General features: G+C 34.6%; 1 protein-coding gene across 1 annotated transcript in view; it reads right to left on the reverse strand.

The window, feature by feature from the left end:
* VPS13B (vacuolar protein sorting 13 homolog B (yeast)) overlaps window positions 1-19,535 on the reverse strand; it is a 933,283-nt gene extending 913,748 nt beyond the window's left edge. Inside the window, exons 1-3 of the mRNA XM_012643529.1 lie at window positions 19,499-19,535; window positions 19,229-19,403; window positions 7,372-7,515 (exon numbers count right to left, since the gene is read on the reverse strand). Of these exons, the coding sequence (XP_012498983.1) occupies window positions 7,372-7,515; window positions 19,229-19,375 (291 nt within the window). The 5' untranslated portion in view covers window positions 19,376-19,403; window positions 19,499-19,535. The remainder of the gene's footprint in view (window positions 1-7,371; window positions 7,516-19,228; window positions 19,404-19,498) is intronic.
* Between the last annotated feature and the right edge of the window lie 618 nt (window positions 19,536-20,153).

Raw genomic sequence — 20,153 nt, forward strand, 5'->3', positions numbered from 1 at the left:
CCAGAGAAGACCCTCTATAACCAAAGCAACCTTAAGCAAAAAGAACAAACTGGGATGTATCAATTTACAAGACTTCAAGCTACAAATCAAGGCTATAGAAATCAAAATCTCATGGTACTAGCACAAGAACAGAGACGTAGACCAATGGATCAGAACAGAGAACTCAGTTATATAACTGTCCTCATATAGCCACATGATCTTTCACAAAGCAGACAAAAATATACACTGGGAAAAAGAATCCCTATTCAATAAATCATGCTGGGAAACTGGGATAGCCACATGTAGAAGACTGAAACAGGATCCGCATCCCTACCACTCACAAAAACCAACTCACGATGAATAACAGACTTAAACCTAAGGCATGAAACCATAAGAATTCTAGAAGAATATGTTGGAAAAACTCTTAAAGACATTGGCCTAGGCAAAGAATTTATGAAGAAGACCCCAAAAGCAATCACAGCAACAACAAAAATAAATAAATGGGACCTGATCAAATTAAAAAGCTTCTGCACAGCCAAGGAAACTATCACGAGAGCAAACAGACAACCTACAGAATGAGAGAAAACATTCGCATGCTACACATCCAATAAAGGACTGATAACTAGAATCTACATAGAATTCATGAAAATCAGCAAGAAAAAATCAAACAACCCTATCAAAAAGTGGGCAAAGGGCATGAACAGAAACTTTTAAAAAGAAGATAGACTAATGGCCAACAAACATATGAAGAAATGCTCAACATCTCTAATCATCAGGGAAATGCAAATATCAAAACCATAATAAAATATCACTTAAATCCAGTGAGAATGGCTTTTATCAGACAGTCCCAAACAACAAATGTTGGCATGGATGCGGAGAGATAGGAACATTCATACACTGCTGGTGAGACTGGCAAACTAGTACAACCTCTACAGAAAGTAGTATGGAGATACCTCAAATAACTAAAAATAGAACTACCATTTGATCCAGCAATCCCATCACTGGGTATCTATCCAAAGGGGAAAAAGACATTCTATAAAAAAGACACCAGCACTAGAGTGTTTATAGCAGCACAATTCACAATTGCAAAGATGTGGAAACAACCCAGGTACCCATTAATACATGAGTGGATTAATAAAATGTGGTATTTGCATACCATGGGGTACAACTCAGCCATAAAAAAAATGGTGAACTAATACATCTTGCATTAATGTGAATAGAACTAGAGCCAATTCTTCTAAGTGAAGTATCACAAGAATGGAAAAACAAACACCACATGTACTCATGATTAAACTTATACTAATTCATCAACACTTATATGCACATACGGAAATAACATTCATTGGAAATCAAGCAGATGGGAGTGGGGAGGAGGAGATGCGTAAATTCACCCCTAACAGGTACAGTACACACTATCTACAGGAGGGGCACACTTATAACTTTGACTCAAATGGTACAAAAGCAATTTATGCAACCAAAACATTTGTACCCCCTTAATATTCTGAAATTTTAAAAAATTAAAATTAAAAAAAAAAAGGAGTTTGTCTGGGAAACAAAAAACTAATTTTCAATTAAAATACCAAATGTGCAAATATTTTCACTTCTTTGGCTTAAATTCTAGTTGAACCTATAGGTAAGTAAGATAAAAGCAGCTCAGGTTTTCAAAAAACTGAACAGAAGCTTCTATAATCTTAAAGGACCATACTAACAATTAGGATGAGTTATGACAGGAAAGAAATAGAATTAAACTTGCAGAAATGATTTTAAAAGAAGTTAAGCTAAATAGGTGAAAAGTGGTAAGAATATATAAGTAAGTTTCACCCAGAATGAAACTCAAAAGTATCTATTTCTATTAAAACATTTCAATATAGACTTAGACGATAATTTCATATTTTTCTCTAAGTTAAATGTCTTAGAATAGTCAAGATACACAGTAACAGTAGAATTGAGCTCTGAACCACCTTAATGTTTGCTGCACCTGAGTAAAATGAATATATCATTTATTAGAAGAATTTGGCATATACCCATTAAGTGCAAGTAAACTCAGGATCAGATTTACCTATTTATTTAAAACTCCTTCATCAAAACAGATTTATTTTTCTCTCAGTTGAGGATATAAAGGGACATTTACACACACTACCATCCCGCCCCTATTACTATGTTACTTGCTTTTGATATTGTACAACCCCTACATTCTTCATTCTTCTCTCTGGTCCAATACCAGGGCAGAATCCTCACCACTGCCAGTGACTTCTGACTCCACCTTTTTTCAATCCTCCATTCACATTGTTTGCACAAAAGGTCAGAAGCTCCACTTTCCAACCTTACTTCATCATTCCAGATACAACACCAAAAATAAGAACTCAAATCCAAGGCCTTAATTTTATATGGAGCAGATACGGCCAATGGATGGAAATTACTTAGCCACACACTCTACCTAAAACATTCTTCCAACTAGATCATAATGATATGAAATTATTATAAAGCTTATTAACAATAATGTAGATTTTTGAGCTCTTACACAGGTAAAAGTACCAGACTACTCATTCCCTTCAAACATACAGGGAATTCCTCAGCAGGAATATAGACATTAGCCATAATTTATTTATAGGACACTTTTATTTCTCAGTTTCAATGTAAGGAAGCTATAGACAAAATCTGGATTATGTTTTCTGCTATTATCATTGCCATCACTATTAACCTACAGCAGTGGAAATGACAGAACCAATAAAAGTACAATAGCCAGGTGTGGTGGCTCATATCTGTAATCCCAGCTATTCAAGAGGCTGAGGTGGGAGGATCGCTTGAGGCCAGGAGTTCAACACCAGTTGGGCAACGTAGCAAGACCCTTGTTGCTAAAAAAAATTTAAAAATTAGCCAGGTATGGTGGTTCATTCCTGCAGTCTCAGCTACTTGGAAGGCTGAGGCTGGAGGACCAACGAGCCCAGGAGTTCAAGGCTGCAGTGAGCTATGACTGTGGCACTGCACCACAGCCTGGGCAACAGAGCAAGACCCCATCTCTAAAATACAAAGTGAAATAAGATAATAAATAAAGTACAATAAATTACAGAGCCTAAATCATCAATTCAAAGCCCCATCTGAATTTCTGAAAAGGCAGATAGTTAATCGGATTAATCCATCCTCCTTGAAGGAGCTTCAAGTGTCTTAAGGAAAAAAAAAAAAAGAGGTCATGGAAATATTGTAAATAGCCCTACCAATACTTCCTCTAGCATAGTAGTACTCAGGCTTCAAGGACAGACTGATGCTTCTCTCTTCTTTTTGAGACTACCTAAGCCAATAAAGGATTTTCAAAGCACCTAAAGATGCATGGAAAGAAGACAGGCAAAATTGTCCTGTAACTCCAAGCACTAACCAAGGCCTAAAAGTACATACATTAACAAAAGCTTAGTTCTTTAACTCAAGTGGGTTTTTTTGTTTTGGTTTTGGTTTTCTTTTGGTTTTTTTTGAGACAAAGTCTCAAAGTGTCATCATAGATCACCACAGCATCAAACTTCTGGGCTGGGCTCAAACAATCCTCCTGCCTCAGCCTCCCAAGTAGCTGGGACTACAGGTACATGCCACCACACCCAGCTTATTTTTTTTATTTTTTGTAGAGATGGGATCTCGCTATGTTGCTCAGGCTGGTCTTGAACTCCTGGTCTCAAGTAATCCTCCCACCTCAGTTTTCCAAAGTGCTAGGACTACACAGGTGTGAGCCACCTTACTTTTCTTTTTTGTTTTTTTAAGAAATAGATTCTCACTATGTTACCCACCCTGTCTCCTGGGCTCAAGGGATCCTTCCTGCCTCAGTCTCCCAAGTCGCTGGTACTACAGGTATGCCCCACTATGCCCAGCTTCTTTAACTCAAGTATTTAATGGTATTCTAAAGTTTTAGTTCAGGTTCAGAAGATTTTTTAACTTCTTTTTAATGAAAAATAAGTATTACTTCTACAAACAGCCTTACAAATGTTAGAACTTATGAGATTAAAAGATTTTAAATGTTTACTTTCTATGTGGTTCAAAAACCAGAGTAAATATTATAAGTACTTTAAAAACAAATTTACACCTCTCTTTAAGTTGAAGATATATTTTTATAGGACTTAATTCAATGACCAGGAAAGCACTTCAATCATAGAAGGAAGGAAAAAAAAAAAAAAAAAACATGCAGCAAGTCTTGCTCTATTTTGCAAATGAGGGACTCACAGAGGCCAAACAAGCAAGAATACGAAAAAGGAGAGGAGTACATAGTAAAATCTAAGTTATTCGTAATGTTTTAACTCTTGAGCTATATGCTGGGTCCACAAGTATTTATTAGATTACACTAGAGTGGCCATAATGTGTCATGAATCAAATTGTGTATCTGAAGTCAAAAACAGAAAAAGCTCACAAGTAGAAAGTCCACAGGATTTAAAGGTGGGGACCATGACTGAAATAGATTTGTCTCTCTCAGAATAAACAGCAAATGGCTAACAAATATTTCATGAGTAAAGTTTCAATATATTAAAAATAATTCAGAATAAACATCCAGGAGGACTTTATTTTACCTAACACAACAACTGGGCACCCTCTAATCCTAAAAATCTCTATAATTAAAATTAATTGGCCAGGTGCGGTGGCTCATGCCTGTAATCCTAGCTTTCTGGGAGGCCGAGGTGGGCGGATTGTTTGAGCTCAGGAGTTCGAAACCAGCCTGAGCAAGAGCGAGATCCCGTCTCTACTAAAAATAGAAAGAAATTAATTGGACAACTAAAAATATATAGAGAAATTAGCGGGGCATGGTGGCACATGCCTGTAGTCCCAGCTACTTGGGAGGCTGAGGCAGGAGGATCGCTTGAGCCCAGGAGTTTGAGGTTGCTGTGAGCTAGGCTGACGCCACAGCACTCTAGCCTGGGCAACAGAGTGAGATTCTGTCTCAAAAAAAGAAAATTAATTATAAAGACATGTTAAGGCAGTATATTATAACCATGATCACTAGAGTCACACTCAAGCATTATAAATATCTTTTTCTAAGTATCTTTTGCTGAGATTATATAAATATTTTAACGCTGTTCAGTGCACTGCAGAGTAGGCAATCAATATTAGTAGAATTGACCTTTATAAACAAGATACGTCTTCTTATCAAGGCATTTAACAATAATTGCATTTTTGAAATGCTCTTATCTGAATTAAGCTTCATTTCTTTTAATTTTATTTTAATACATTCTTATATATTAATTAGTATTACCTTTTTTTTCCAAATTCATATCTTTGGGTATCTGTAACTCTAAAGTTCCCTTCACTTAACCTACCATCCAAACCCCAATTTTATTTAGAAAATAAGTCTTCATTTTAATTCTACAATGTAATAAGGTGAAATAATTTAAATATGAACTTATTCATATTTTAGTTTTACTACCATATGCAAATTTAACTTAATTACATAATATACTAATCAAGTTTAAAATAGGAAAATGAACTATTTTAAAATGTGCTTCATCTATAACGTTTTTATTCAAAATTTAATCCTAATCACTAGCATAAACCCAACAAGTATTACTCTCCAGGGGTGTACACTGCTAAATAATTTGTCCAAATGTCAACTATAATTTTCAAAAATCCTTTCTACTCCAAAATTTTAAACATCTGTAAAAAATACTTGTTTAGAGATTCATGACATTTGACCTTTTGCTGTATACACCACAAAATTCAAGTCTCAAATACTATGCAAGCAGGAAATCTGATCATTCCTGCAGTAGCCATCTGCATGGTTGAGTATCAAATATTAGTTCTAGGTTGCACTAAGTCATGTGTTACAAATCTTTTTCTGCAGCCTCTATAATTAGTTGTAATTTGTCTCTTTTAAAATGTTTTTCTTATGGGACATCTGGCCTTGAAACTTCCACCTTCTCATTGAAAAAATACTTAGTGTCTGGATTTTTTTTTTTTCTTTTAATATGAAGCACTACATGGGTGGTATAACCAAGTCCAGACTTTTTTTAAAAATTAAATTCCAAGAACAAACGATGACTAAGGACCATTTAAGTATTGCCAAATATAAAAGTGAAATGAAACCGTGTTGGAATATAACTATCTACAGATTTCTAAATTACTCTCTCAAATACTGAATGTTCACAAAATAAATTTTCATGGAAATATAATATTGCTCCATTTACTTCCAGGTACTACATTACTTAACATAAATTGGATAATACAGGCTTGAAATCAAAGATTTCATAAATTTAAAGAATGATCTGAGCCCAGCAGGTTGATATGACAAAGTATCTACTTAAAATAGGAAATAATTTTAACAGTTCATTGAAAAGCCCTAATTTCACAGACTGAATATTTAGAAAACATTAAAATTGCCTGAATGTTTTTAGGAAAATAGTCATTTTAATAATACTTATCAATTCACTTGATTCTAGACAACCTTCCTTAACACATTTACTGCAACACTAAAAAAAAAACTTTCCTTGAGGCCATGGTGTTTTACTATGAAAATAGAATAAAAACTTCAAAAACAAAATGAGCCTCTCTAATTTAATGAAATATTTCTTTTTTTTTATTGTTTTCTGTGCATGAGTTATATGCAACTTGAAAAATAGTTCTCGCAGCTCCCAAGGTGAAGAGACATGTTACATATGCTTCACGAGGCCCCAAGGTCAAAACTAGCATGAGTTAAATACAACTCACATGGCAATTAATGTGTTAAAACTGAAAGTTAAATGTTAAATGTGTGCTAAAGAAAAAGTAACAAAACTGAATGACACATTACTTTTCTGTAAGATGAAAGTAGAAATATTCTTCACAATATGCTGCGGTCCTAACCCATTTGCTTCCTAGATTAGAAAAGTTTTGTAGAAACTCCTTAAAACCAATATTACACCTTCGCAAAAAACACTAGCAAGAAATGTTGAGTTTGAGAATAAATAAATAAGTATGAGAAAAAAATCAGCTTCCGATACCAAAACTTAAAAAACAATAATGAAATTTGGTATAAAGTTAAATGTGTTTTCATCTTCCAAAAGTAACCTGAAAATTTTTCTTCAGATTTAGGAATATCATGGAAATAAAAATTCATACAGGTCTTTTGAAAATATTCAAAAATCTTAACCTAAAAATTGGATACAATCAGGCCCCGCTTATATTTTTGGATATAGGTAATAAGCAATATACATGATCCCTAGCAGGGCTATGATCAATTATATAAAATTTGTATGAAAACATCCTTTAGATGTTTTATCCAAATTTAAGAACACCCTTTTACAAGTAGTTATGTTATTTTAATAGGCATGTAAAAGCTAAGATTTGTTTATGTAACAGTTGACATATTCCAAGAGTTAAAGAAATGTCAAATACTAATAACTATTAAAAATTAGTAAACATAAACAAATAGGTTCAATAATGTCTTACCTGTAATACATCTTTAAGTTTCAAAATGCATTCCATTGTATTGATGGTAATTACCACTGGTTCTGAACCTAGTTTTGTCCATGGTACATGAATCCTCAATTCATGAATATGTCCACTTAAAAAAGTGAATGGTAATTTCAGTTCCTGAAAACACAAAACATTAAATAAAACTGCTTAATATTTTTCATTCTAATATGCAAATTTCTTTCTTAAAAGAGAAATAATATTTCCAACAATGTTTATGAAAAAGTAGCATCAAATAACTTGTTAAACCATAGTTAATAACAAACAACAAAAAAATTATTGTGCAAGTTATATTTAACAAGTTACGTAAGCACTCTAGGCCTCAGTTTCCTACTCTGCTGAATGGAAATACCAGTCAACACCCGGTATATGTTAAAGACTCATATATGGTGGTGATGGTAGTAGTCGCAGCAGTAGATGATACTAGTACTTGAGATAACTGCAACGATATATTTCGCTATCTAAAAATATGTCCTTAAAATATGTTTTAAACTAACAGAATAGGACAGTAAGGCAAGTTGAAAGGGGAGCTTAATTGGAGATAGGAAAATGACCTGAAAAAATAAAAACTGATCAACCTAAAAAAAAATGTATTGTAATTCAGTTAATTAAAATTTGTACCTGTATACTATTTGGTCATAAATTTTAAATGTTTCTGACTGCTTTCCATTATTATTAGACAAAAGGTTAAGAATGAAAACAAATTTTACCTTAATCACTTTATACTAATTTGTTTCACTGCTAGATAAAATGTTTGTTACAAATCTGATTGCTTTCCATTATTATTAGACAAAAGGTTAGGAATGAAAACAAATTTTATCTCAATCACTTTACACTAAATTTGTTTCACTGCTAGATAAAATGTTTGTTACAAATCAACAAAGGAAGAAAAAAAGAAATTGTATTTCCATCACATTTTTATAGTTATTGTAACTCTATTTGTGAAAGTTAATATAAATATTAAGCTTATTCATTTATATTTTAGCCTACCTACTTGATTTAGCAACATACTAGCAATATAGGTAAATATAGGCAGTATAGCAAAGTGGTTAAACCAATAACTCTGGAGCCAGCAGACATAGATTTAAATCCCATTTCTACCACTTACTAGATAAATGACACCGGGAAAGTTACTTACTGTATCTGGGCTGCAGTTTCATTATCTGCAAAAATTTAGATAATAATAGTATCCTTTGAGAATTAAATCAATTAATTTATATAAAGTGCATAGAACACTATCTTCCTCCTAGAGAAGTCATTATAAAGATGCTGAGTATTATTGCTATTATAAAAGTGTGAGCTTAATTTATGTCTTCAAAAAATTTTTTTAAAGCTCAGACTACTAGAAATCTATTGTTGCTACTCTATACTAATAGACTGTCACAATTTTTAAATATCTGTCATTATTATATTATTTTGAAGATATAGTAATCTCTTCAAGCATTATTCAGTTGGCAAAAGATTATATAATATAATGCTAAGTGCCTGTATCAAAGACAATATTTACTAAGCACTTATTATGATATGTACCAGGCACTACTCTAAGCACCTTACTTGCATACAAATACAAACATTTAATCATCATGAGAACCACAAAAGGTAAATACTATCATCTCCATTTTAAAATGAAGAATCTAAGGCACGAAGGGTCAAGTAAAATCCTAAAATAAAGCATCGAGGAGAGTCAGGAGTCAAAACTGAGAAATATGAAGCCAGAGCCCTCGCTCTTAACCACTATAATACTGTCTCTATGCTTCCATTATCAGCATTGAATACGCTTCTACCACCTATGCATCTACTTGGACAATGAGTGGATTATAATTTCACCTCTATCACCCCATGACTTGTGCAAAAATGATACATTTGCAAAATGGCTATGAAAGTTGCAATATATGGACACAAATCAGATTTTCTCAGAAGTTAAAAGATATCTGAATCAAACTCAAGAACTTAGTATCATCAGAATGCTACTAATCCACTGAGCATTAACCTAACATTAACACAAGAGATGGCTTTCTACATTAGAACAAGGAATTTTGAGCCATATCGTCCATGTTGGATGTACAAGTAAACACTTATAAATACTTATGAATCATTTAACTATAAGCAAGATAATTTCTTTTTCCTGATCACAGAGTTCTTGTAATAAACAAATAACACATAAAAGTCAAAACACAAATGTTCATTGTTATTAACAAATGGATTTTCCTTGACGTGACCAAAATCAAGTAATTTTCTTTTCATTCTTTTCCCTTCTCGAAATATAATTCTATAACTTAAAAATACTTTATTTACTTATAACTTTCCAGAAATTTATTGTGCAAAATACATTGCTAAAATCAGAAAATCTATGATTGTGCAAGAGATATCGGTAGCAAAGAATTTCAGAAATGGGTTGAATAGATCTCAAAAATGTAATTCTAGGTAAGGTATTACAAAGTATCCTAAAACAGAGAAAAGGGATACTTTAAAAATGAACATAACAGGCAGCAAAAGCAAAAATAGACAAATGGGACTACACAACTTCTGCACAGTAAAGGTAACAATAAACAGAGTGAAAAAGCAACCTATGAAATGGAAGAAAATATTTGCAAACCATATATCTGGTAAGTTAAGGTATTAATACCTAGAATATATAAAGAATTCCTATAACTCAACAACAAAAACAAATAATCCTATTAAATAACGGACAAAGGAATTGAATAGACATTTCTCGAAAGAAAATATATACAAACAGCCAACAAGTATATGACAAGATGCTCAATATCACTAATCATCAGGGAACCACAAATCAAAACCACAATGAGATATCACCTTTCACCCCTACAGATGGCTACGATGAAAAAAGTAACCGTAAGTGTTGACAAGGATATGGGGAAACTGGAATCCTTACATACTATTAGTTGGAATGTAAAAAGTTGCAGCTGCTATGGAAAACAGTACGGAGGTTCCTCAAAAAATTAAAAACAGAACGATGATGATCCAGCAATCCCACTTCTGGGTATATATTCAAAAGAATTAAAAACAGGATCTTGAGGAGATAGTCTCACACACCCACATTGGTAGCAGCATTATTCAAAATAGCTACAATGTGGAAGCATACCAAGTGCCCATCAATAGATGAATGGATAAACACAATGTGGTATATACAAACAATGGAATATTATTTGGCCATAATAAAGAAGGAACTCCTGTCACATATTACAACATGGATGAAACTGGAGGACATTATGCTAAGTAAAATAAGCCAGTCACAAAAAGAAAAACACTGTATGATTCCATTTATACAAGATATCTAGAGTTCTCAAACTCTTAGAAACAGAAAGTAGATTAGTAGTTGTCAAGGGCTCCGGGGAGAGGGAAAAAAAGAGTTGTTCAATAGACAGAAAGTTTCAGTTTTGCAAGATAAAAAAAAAAGGTCTAGAGATATGTTGCACAGCAATGTGCATATAGTTAACACTAATGTATACTTGAAGTAGTTAAGATGTTAAATGTTATATTACGCAGTTTTTTACCACATATATATATGAATGAATGACAGGACTCAAGAATGCTAAGTGAGGAACTTGGCAACCTCTCCTCAAAAAGCAATGACAAAACATGACAAAGTTGTCGAAAACAACAGAGACCTCAGAAGCAATAAGGGAAGGCTAACGTGAGGTCACAATGCTATCTATGTAGGGCAAGCAACCAAACGGAAGAGCAGTCCAAAAAGAGATATCTGTCACAGCTTCTGTGGCTGTCTTTAGAAAGAGAGAGAGAGAGAGAGAGAGATCTGGAGAATGAGATAGCTGAACAGGGCCTTCCTAGAATCTCACGTAATAGCCCTGGTAGTCTGGAAAGTTGTGTGAATGTGCAAGGCTGTGCTTATTCAGAAGATAATGGAGAGGGCCCTAGCAAGCTACTCACTCCAGGTTAACCATGAGGCCGTGTGAACACAGAAAGTTAAATACATATATATATATATACACACACACACACATATATATATCAAACTTGTAATTCCCTCACTTTGAAAGCATTATCCAGTATATGTATATATCAAATGCCAAAGAGTAGAAGCTTTACTAGTTCAAAGGTTTAAACAACCTCCAACCAATCACTGGCTAAATGACTACCCTATGACCCATAGAAATCCCTATGGGGCATAAAAATAGATAGAAGGGAGTTTGAGGCATTATGACCTTGCCACTGTGCTCCAGCCTGGGTAACACAGTGAGACCCCCATCTCTTAAACAAAAAAGAATTTTTTTAAATTCTTAAAAGCAGTCAATAGAAACTAACTCAAAAAAAAACTGACCCTACAAATCACATCTACAGGAAAAAGTTTTTCCCTGTGAAAGCTACTCCATAAAATTGGAAGAGGTGACTATTCCACCAGATTTGCAGATATCAACCAACAGACACAAGAAACGTGAAAGGGCAAGGAAACCTGACACCTCCAAAGGTACATAATAATTCTCCAGTAACATACCCTGAAAAAAACAAATCTATAAAATGCATGAAAAGCAATTCAAAATATTAATCTTAAGGAAAACTCAGTAAAACACAAAAGAATACAAATAAAAATTCACAAAGGAAAATAATTCAGGTTCTCAATGAGAAATTCCACGGATATCATAAAAAACAACTAAACAGAAATCTTGGAGCTGAAGAATTCAACAAATTAAATGAAAAACACAGTCAAGAGTTTCACCAATACACTAGATGAAGAATTTCTGAACTCAAACACAGGTCTCTTGATATACAGTAACTCCTCACTTAAGGTCAATAGATTCTTAGAAACTGCAATTTAAGCAAAACGACATATAATAAAACCAATTTTACCCTAGGCTAATTGATATATAAACAAGAGTCAAGTTCAGAAATAAAGTCTTTCCAAGAGAAGCAAAAACTGAGACGATTCATCACCACTAGACCAGACATACAAGAAACACTTAAAGGAGACCTACCTACTCTGGCCGGGTGTGGTGGCTCACACCTCTAATCCTAGCACTCTGGGAGGCCGAGGCGGGAGGATCACTTGAGGTCAGGAGTTTGAGACCAGCCTGAGCAAGAGACCAACATCTCTACTAAAAATAGAAAGAAATTACCTGGACAACTAAAAATACATAGAAAAAATTAGCCAGGCATGGTGGTACATGCCTGTAGTCCCAGCTACTCAGGAGGCTGAGGCAGAAGGATTGCTTAAGGCCAGGAGTTTGAGGTTGCTGTGAGCTAGGCTGACGCCACAGCACTCTAGCCCAGGCAACAGAGCGAGACTGTCTCAAAAAAAATAAAATAAAATAAAAATAAAAAGAGTCCTACTCTGGAAACAAACGAACTATAAATAACTACCATCACAAAAACATGAAAATGTATAAAACTCACTGATATAGCAGATAAACAAGAAACAGAAATCAAAAAGTTATCACCACAGAAATCACAAAAATGCAAAGATAAACAATAAGAGAGTAAGAAAGGAATAAAGTATATACAAAACAACCAGAAAGTAAATAACAAAATGACTGGAGTATGTCCTCACCCATCCATAATAACCTTAAATGTGAATGGATTAAAATCCCTAATTAGAAGACACAAACTGGCTGAATGGATTAAAAAACAAGACCCAACTATATGCTACCCACAAGAAACACACTTCACCTATAAAGACACACACAGACTGAAAATGAAGAAATGGAAAAAGATGTTCCACATAAATGGAAACCAAAAACAGGAGTAGCTATAATTACATCAGATAAAATAGACTAAGTCAAAAACCAAAAAAAGAGACAAAGAAGGTCATTATGTAATGATAAAGTGATCAATTCATCAAGAGGATGTGACAATTGTAAATATATACATCCTCAAAACTGGAGTACTTGAATATACAAAGCAAATATTATTAGGCCTAAACAGAGAGACAGACCTCATTACAATAATGGCTAGGGACTTCGACATCCCACTCTCAGCACTGAACCGATCATCTAGACAGAAAATCAACAACAACAAAAAATCAGATTTAAACTGCACTTCAAACCAAATAGACCTAAAAGAATTTATAGAACATTTCATCCAACAGCTGCAGTTGTGAGTCCTGAAACTATGGAATTACTAGGAGACGACACAGGGGAAACACTTCAGAACATTAGTCTAGACAAAGATTTTATATTATTTTACAACAGATTAATATCCAGAATATACAAGGAGCTCAACAGCAAAAAAAAAAAATCGAAATAATTCAACTTTAAAATGGGCAATGGATCTGAATAGACACTTTTCAAGTGAAGACACGCAAGTGGCCAAAAAGTATATGAAAAAATGTTCAATATCACTAATCAGAAAAACACAAATCAGGCCGGGCGCAGTGGCTCACGCTTGTAGTCCCAGGTACTCGGGAGGCTGAGGGAGAAGGATCGTTTGAGCCCAGAAGTCTGAGGTTGCTGTGAGTTAGGCTGACGCCACGGCACTCTAGCCCGAGCAACAGAGTGAGACTCTGTCTCAAAAAAAATAAAAAAAAAAAAAAATCAAAGACCTAAATGGAAGAGATAAAATTAGAAGAAAACACAAGAGAAAAGCTTCATGACATTAGATTTGGCAATGATTTCTTGGATACAATACCAAAAACCCAGGCAACAAAAGAAAAAACAGCTAAGTTGGACTTCATCAAATTTAAAACTTTTTGCATCAAAGAACATTATCAACAGAGTAAAAGGCAACTAACAGAATGGAAGAAAATATTTAGGTCATTAAATATAAACGTCTGATTTCAAATCAGAATTGTAGTTTATTATATCTCAAACAACAAGCAGTACAATTTATCAAAGTATGTGCCCAAATTATCGACACAGTTTTGCCATCCTAACAGTAGCTTGTTTATGCCAGCAGCGAAGAAGCCTGGAGAGCAACTGGAGATGAAATCTCAAAAGGCGATTCCCACAGCTTGTTGAGAATTGAATATTTTTCCTTGCAAAAAGTGGTCCAAAGGCTAGAAGAAGTGGTAATCAGATGTGCAAGGTCTGGTGAATACGGTGGATGACAGAGCGTTTCCAATTCCAGATGCTGTAGTTTGAGCAGCTTTATTTGTGCAATATGTAGGCGAGCTTTGTCTTACAAGAGGATTAACCTTCCGAAAGACTGTTGATATTTTGAGCTGTCTGCACTGTACTGGTTCCACAACAGAACTCATATTCAAAAATAACACGAATTTTTGACTTATCCGTTGTTTCAAAAATTGCTCTAAAAAAAATTTGAAAGATAATCACAAGCCAAAACATACATTTGCAAGACTGAGGATGTATCTTCACAATAAAAATAAAACAGGAAGTGAATTGTCAAAGTTAAATGTCTGAGATATCAACTGTCAAACTTAGTACTTAAGGAAATCGTACATTTCATCCTGAATAACCTAATATTTGTAAATCATGTATCTGATAAGGGATTGATATCCATAATACATAAAGAACTCTTATAACTCAACAACAACCAAAAAAAACCCAAATGGAGTGTGGTGGCTCACACCTATAATTCTAGCACTTTGGGAGGCTGAGGCAGGAAGATTGCTTAAGGCCAGGAGTTTGAGACAAGCCTGAGCAAGAGCAATACCTTGTCTCTACAAAAAAAAAAAAAAAAAGAAAAATCAGCTAGGCATGGTGGTACATGCCTGTAGTCCCAGATACTTGGGAGGCTGAGGCAGGAGGATCGCCACCGCACTCCAGCCTGGGCAACAAAGCGAGACCTTGTTTTAAAAAAAAAAAAAAAAATCAAAATTGGACAAAGGACTTGAATAGACATTTTTACAAACAAGACCTAAAAATAGCCAATAAGCACATAAAAAGATGCACAACATCACTGATCATCAGGGAAATGCAAATTAAAACCACAATGAGATAGAATTTCATACCCATTAGAGTAGCTATAATTTTTTGTAAAAAACAGAATATAACAAGTATTGACAAGGATATGGAACAACTGGAACTTTTACACATTGCTGATAGGAATGTAAAATAGTGCAGTCACTGTCAAAAACAGTATAGTGATTCCTGAAAAAATTAAACATATTATAAAATTACCACGGGATCTAGCAATTCCACTTCTGGGTAAGATCCAAATAAATTGAAACCAGGGTCTCAAAGGGATATTTGTAAACCTATGTTCACAACAGCATTACAGCCAAAAGACGGAACCCAAGTGTCCAGGTATGTGCATACAATGGAATATTATTCAGCCTTAAAAAAGAAAAGGACATTCTGTCACATGCTACAATATGGATGAACTTTGAAGAATCTGTGCTAAGTGAAATAAGCCAGTCACAAAAGGACAATATTGATTCCACTTACATGAAGTATCTAGAGTAGTCAAATTCAGAGTCATAAAGTACAATTGTGGTTACAAGGGGCTGGGAGAAGGGGAGAAAAGGGAGTTAGTGCTTAAGGGGTACAGAATTTCAGTATGGAAGCTAAAAAAGTTCTAGAGATGGATGATAGTGATGACTGCACAACAATGTGAATGTAATTAATGCCGCAAAACTGTACATTTAAAAATGGTTAAGATGGTAAATTTTATGTTATATACATTCTACCACAAAAAAAGAAAAAAACTAATAATACCAATCTTATATAAACTTGTCCACAGATTATCAAAAGAGGGAATACTTCCCAAATAATTTAATGAAGCCAACATATCTATGACATTCAAAACAGGTATAAGGACATTACAAGAAAGGAAAGTCACAGGCCAGTATCACTTATAAGCATAGATGCAACAAAATTTAACATATCAAATCCAACAATACGTAAAAACAAAAAAAAATAACCAAATGGTGTTTATTCCGGGAATGCACGGTTAGTTTAACATTTGAGAACTCAATTGATGTAATTCACCACATTAACAAAATAAAAGAAAAATCAGGTATCAAATCATTCGATGTAATATTTGATAAAATTCAACATCCATTCATGATTTTACAAACTTGCTGGAAAACAAGGAATAGGAGAGAATTTCCTTAACTCAATAAAAGGTATTTATAGCTAACAACATACTTGATGATAAAATATTGAACATTTTCCTACTGAAATTGGAAAAGAAGGCCTATTCCCATGAGTCTGCTCCACACATTAATATAAGAGAGAGGGCAATAATAAAAGAAAAAGAAATAAAAGATACAAGCATTGGATAGAAAGATGTAAAACCGTGATTATCTGGAAATGAAATGATTATAATAAATAGGCAATCTAAAAGAACCAACCAAAAAGTTTTAGACAAGTTAGAAAGGCCACTGGATAGAAAGTCAATATACTAAAATCAATTGTATTTCTAACTACTGGTAACAAATTATTAGAAAATAGATTTTTCTTTAAAAATAATGCTATTTATAACATCAATAAAGAGGTAAAATTTAATGAAATATATGCAAAATCTCTCCGCAAACTTCAGAACATTGCTGAGAAAAATTAAAGGCCTAAAAATACAGAAAGCAATTGCTCATTACATGAATTGAAAAATTCAATACTATGTTGACTCAATATTTTAATATGTTATTTCCTCCCAAATTAATCTACAGATTCAATGTAATCCCAATGAAAATGCCAATAGCTTTCTTTTTTTAGAATTCTAAAAATTATAAACTGAAATTAAAATGTAGAAATACAAAGGACCTAAAATAGTAATGACAATCTTAAAGGAAAAAAGAACTAAGTTGTAGGAATTACACTATATCAACTTATTATAAAAGCTACAGTAAAAGATAGTATCAAGTGACACAAGAATAGACAAACAGATTACAGAATAAAGAGCTCAGAAACAAATCCACATGCATACAGCAACCTGATTTACAGCAAAGGCTTACTGCAATTATGTAGGAAAAGAATAGTTCAACAAATGGTGTAGATCAAATGAATATCAATGGAAAAAAATGAATCTTGACCTCTACCACATATACAGAAAAATTAGTTTGAGATGAGTCAAAGAATACAATAAAGGTCCTAAAAGAAAACATAAAAATATCTTCATGACCTTGGAGTGAGCAAAGATTTCTTCAACAAGACAAGAAAGCCCTAACCATAAAGGAAAAAATTGATAAAGATTAATAAAAACTATTAACTTCTGTTCATCAAGACACCTTTAAGAATAAAAAGACAAGCCACAAACTGAGAGAAGATATTGCAAAATATATCTGGCAAAGGACTCATTTCCAAAATATATAAAGAACTCCTACATGTAAGACAGAAACCCAATTTTTTAAAAAGGCAAAAAACTTAGAGACTTTACAATAGAGGCCAATAAGCATATAAAAAAAGTGCTCAACTTCATTAGTCATTAAGGAATGAAAATTAAAATTACAATGAGATATCAATACACATCCATCAAAAAGGCTAAAATTAAAATAAAAAACATACCAAATAATATCAAAAATGTGAAATAAGTGGAACTCTCACACATTGTTGGTGAGACTATAATTGATACAACCACTTTAGAAAACTATTTGGCAGTATCTATTAAAGCTAAACATATGTCTACCTCCTAGGTATATACCTAAGAGAAATTAATACGTATGTCCAGCAAACTACTTGTACAAGAATGTTCACAGTTTTCTTCATAACAGCCAAAAGTATGAACAACCAATATGTCCACCTATAGAATAGATAAGCAAATTGTGGAATTTTTATACAGTGGACTAATACAGGCAATACAAAAAACAAAACTACTGCTCATCCAACGACGTGGGTTAATCTTAGCCATAATGTTGGAAAAAACAAATCAAACAAGTAATTCCAATTTACTTGAGGTTCAAGAACAGGTGAAACTTGTCTAGGTTGATAGAAGTTTGATCAGTACTTACCTCTTTTAGGAGTGAAGAGTACTGATTAAAAGTGGAATAGGTGACCTTTCGGCATGCTGGAAATATTCTATTTCTTGATCTGAATGGTAGTTACACAGGTGTATACATATTTAAAAACTGAGCTGTTATACTTAGGATTTGTGCTCATTAAAAAAAATAAAATGAAAATATTAAGACACTCAACTAACCTTGGAGAGAGAAGGGGGAAGGAGCCAAAAATATTATTTCCTAGTGTTAAATCTAATTATTCAGTAATAAAAGAGGCAGTGGAATATAACTAAAAATTATTGATGATAACTACCACCAACAGATTAGTCTTCCCTTATCTCCTAAAAAGCAGTCAGTCTCTTACTCTTCTGAGCTTTCACAGGTCCTCGAGCCTAACATAATTGCTTGGCATAAATGTACTAAGTGAATTAATGAATATGTAAACTTTGAAGTTACAGTTCATTTGCATCAGACCATTCTCATGTTAAAAGAAACGAAACTTAAACGATTAATAAAGAAGTTTCCAATTTTACTGGCATTCTCAATCTGTCTACTCAATACTCTGAGTATGCCCTGAGTAATGTCATCTTTACTAGTGAGAGAGACAGAACTTCCCTTTTATGATCTGAACTTGCTGTCTTTCAGACCCTTCCATTGCCCAAAAAGGAAAACAGGAATGTAATATTACCCACCTTCTTACAGAATTTTGACAATATAAATTAGCATATTTGTAATGCTTGAGAATTGAGTAAACAGGCTGAGTAATTCTCACAAGAACACTGAAATTGTTTTCCCGTCAGTCAAAGCAACTTTGAGGAATCATATTCTAATAAATCATCACTAGGAACAAACCATTAAAAAGATTTCTGTAAAATAAGGTCCCTACTTTCAGGGGAGTCCAAAATACATTAGCAGAAAAATCACGTTTTTATGTTTTCAGTCTACACTTACAGCATAAGCGCAAGAAACAACGGATTACATCTAAAACAAGCTGAAAATGTTTTCAGTGACAGCTACACATCTTACCTGTTCCAGCACATCCAACTTTAACTCAAGCTTGCTGAGAACCACGTCTCCACCCCATAGTGAAAGCTGTAGATCCGATGGCTTTAAGTTCTTGATGTAGCGATTCACATAGCTCATTAAAATTGGAGTTACATATGACTCCAGCATCTTTTCGGTGAGGAGTCAAAGTCGGAAGCTGAAATGGGTGAAGACAGAAACGTTAGAACTACTTTAGTAGGCGGTGCAGCGAAGGCAAAAGCATTTCTCTGGCCAAAAAGCAGCAGACCATACCAAAACGGCGGCTCGCCTCCTCCCATGAGCAGAGAAAACTCAAGCGGACTCCCCGCTCCAGCCGCGACTTCCTCACTAGTACAACTCCCCTCACCTCCCCTGACGAGGGGTGGAAGGAAGAGATAATGACCAGAAGAGAGCCGGTTTCCAGGAGGGGGAGAATGAAGTGAAGCGGGATCCCCTTTGGCCCCTGCAGCCCTTCACCAACCCAGCCACACCGCGAGGCCTTCGCCTCCCGGAACCCAGCCGAATCTGCCACCACAGAACCAGAGCTAGAACCAGAACTAGAGCCAGGCCCCCCCTCCCGCTCGCGCTTCCTCTGCTGACACTCACGCCAAACAGTACCGTGGCGCCCACTCCACCTCCCGGTCTCTGGCACCCGCCCCCGGAGGCGACGCAGCTCCCGCACAGCTCCACTTCCGGGAGTGCCCCACTCGGTGCTCAAAGTAAATTGTCCCTCCTCCCTCACCACTCGCCTCAGCTGCTGGACCGGATTACTCAGGCTGAAGAGGCTACTCAGTGCGTCCTCTTGAAGTAGAACTCTTGAGTTCGGCTACCCTACGTCCCCGCTCTGAGCCCTCTAGTAATTAGGACAAAGCTCTAGGAAGTCTGGGGGAGAGGGGCGGACCGGTAAAGTGGAGACACCGGAGATCCG

This window comes from Propithecus coquereli, unplaced genomic scaffold (genome assembly GCF_000956105.1).
Source record: "Propithecus coquereli isolate 6110/MARCELLA unplaced genomic scaffold, Pcoq_1.0 Scaffold2, whole genome shotgun sequence".
NCBI classification, from domain to species: Eukaryota; Metazoa; Chordata; class Mammalia; order Primates; family Indriidae; genus Propithecus; species Propithecus coquereli.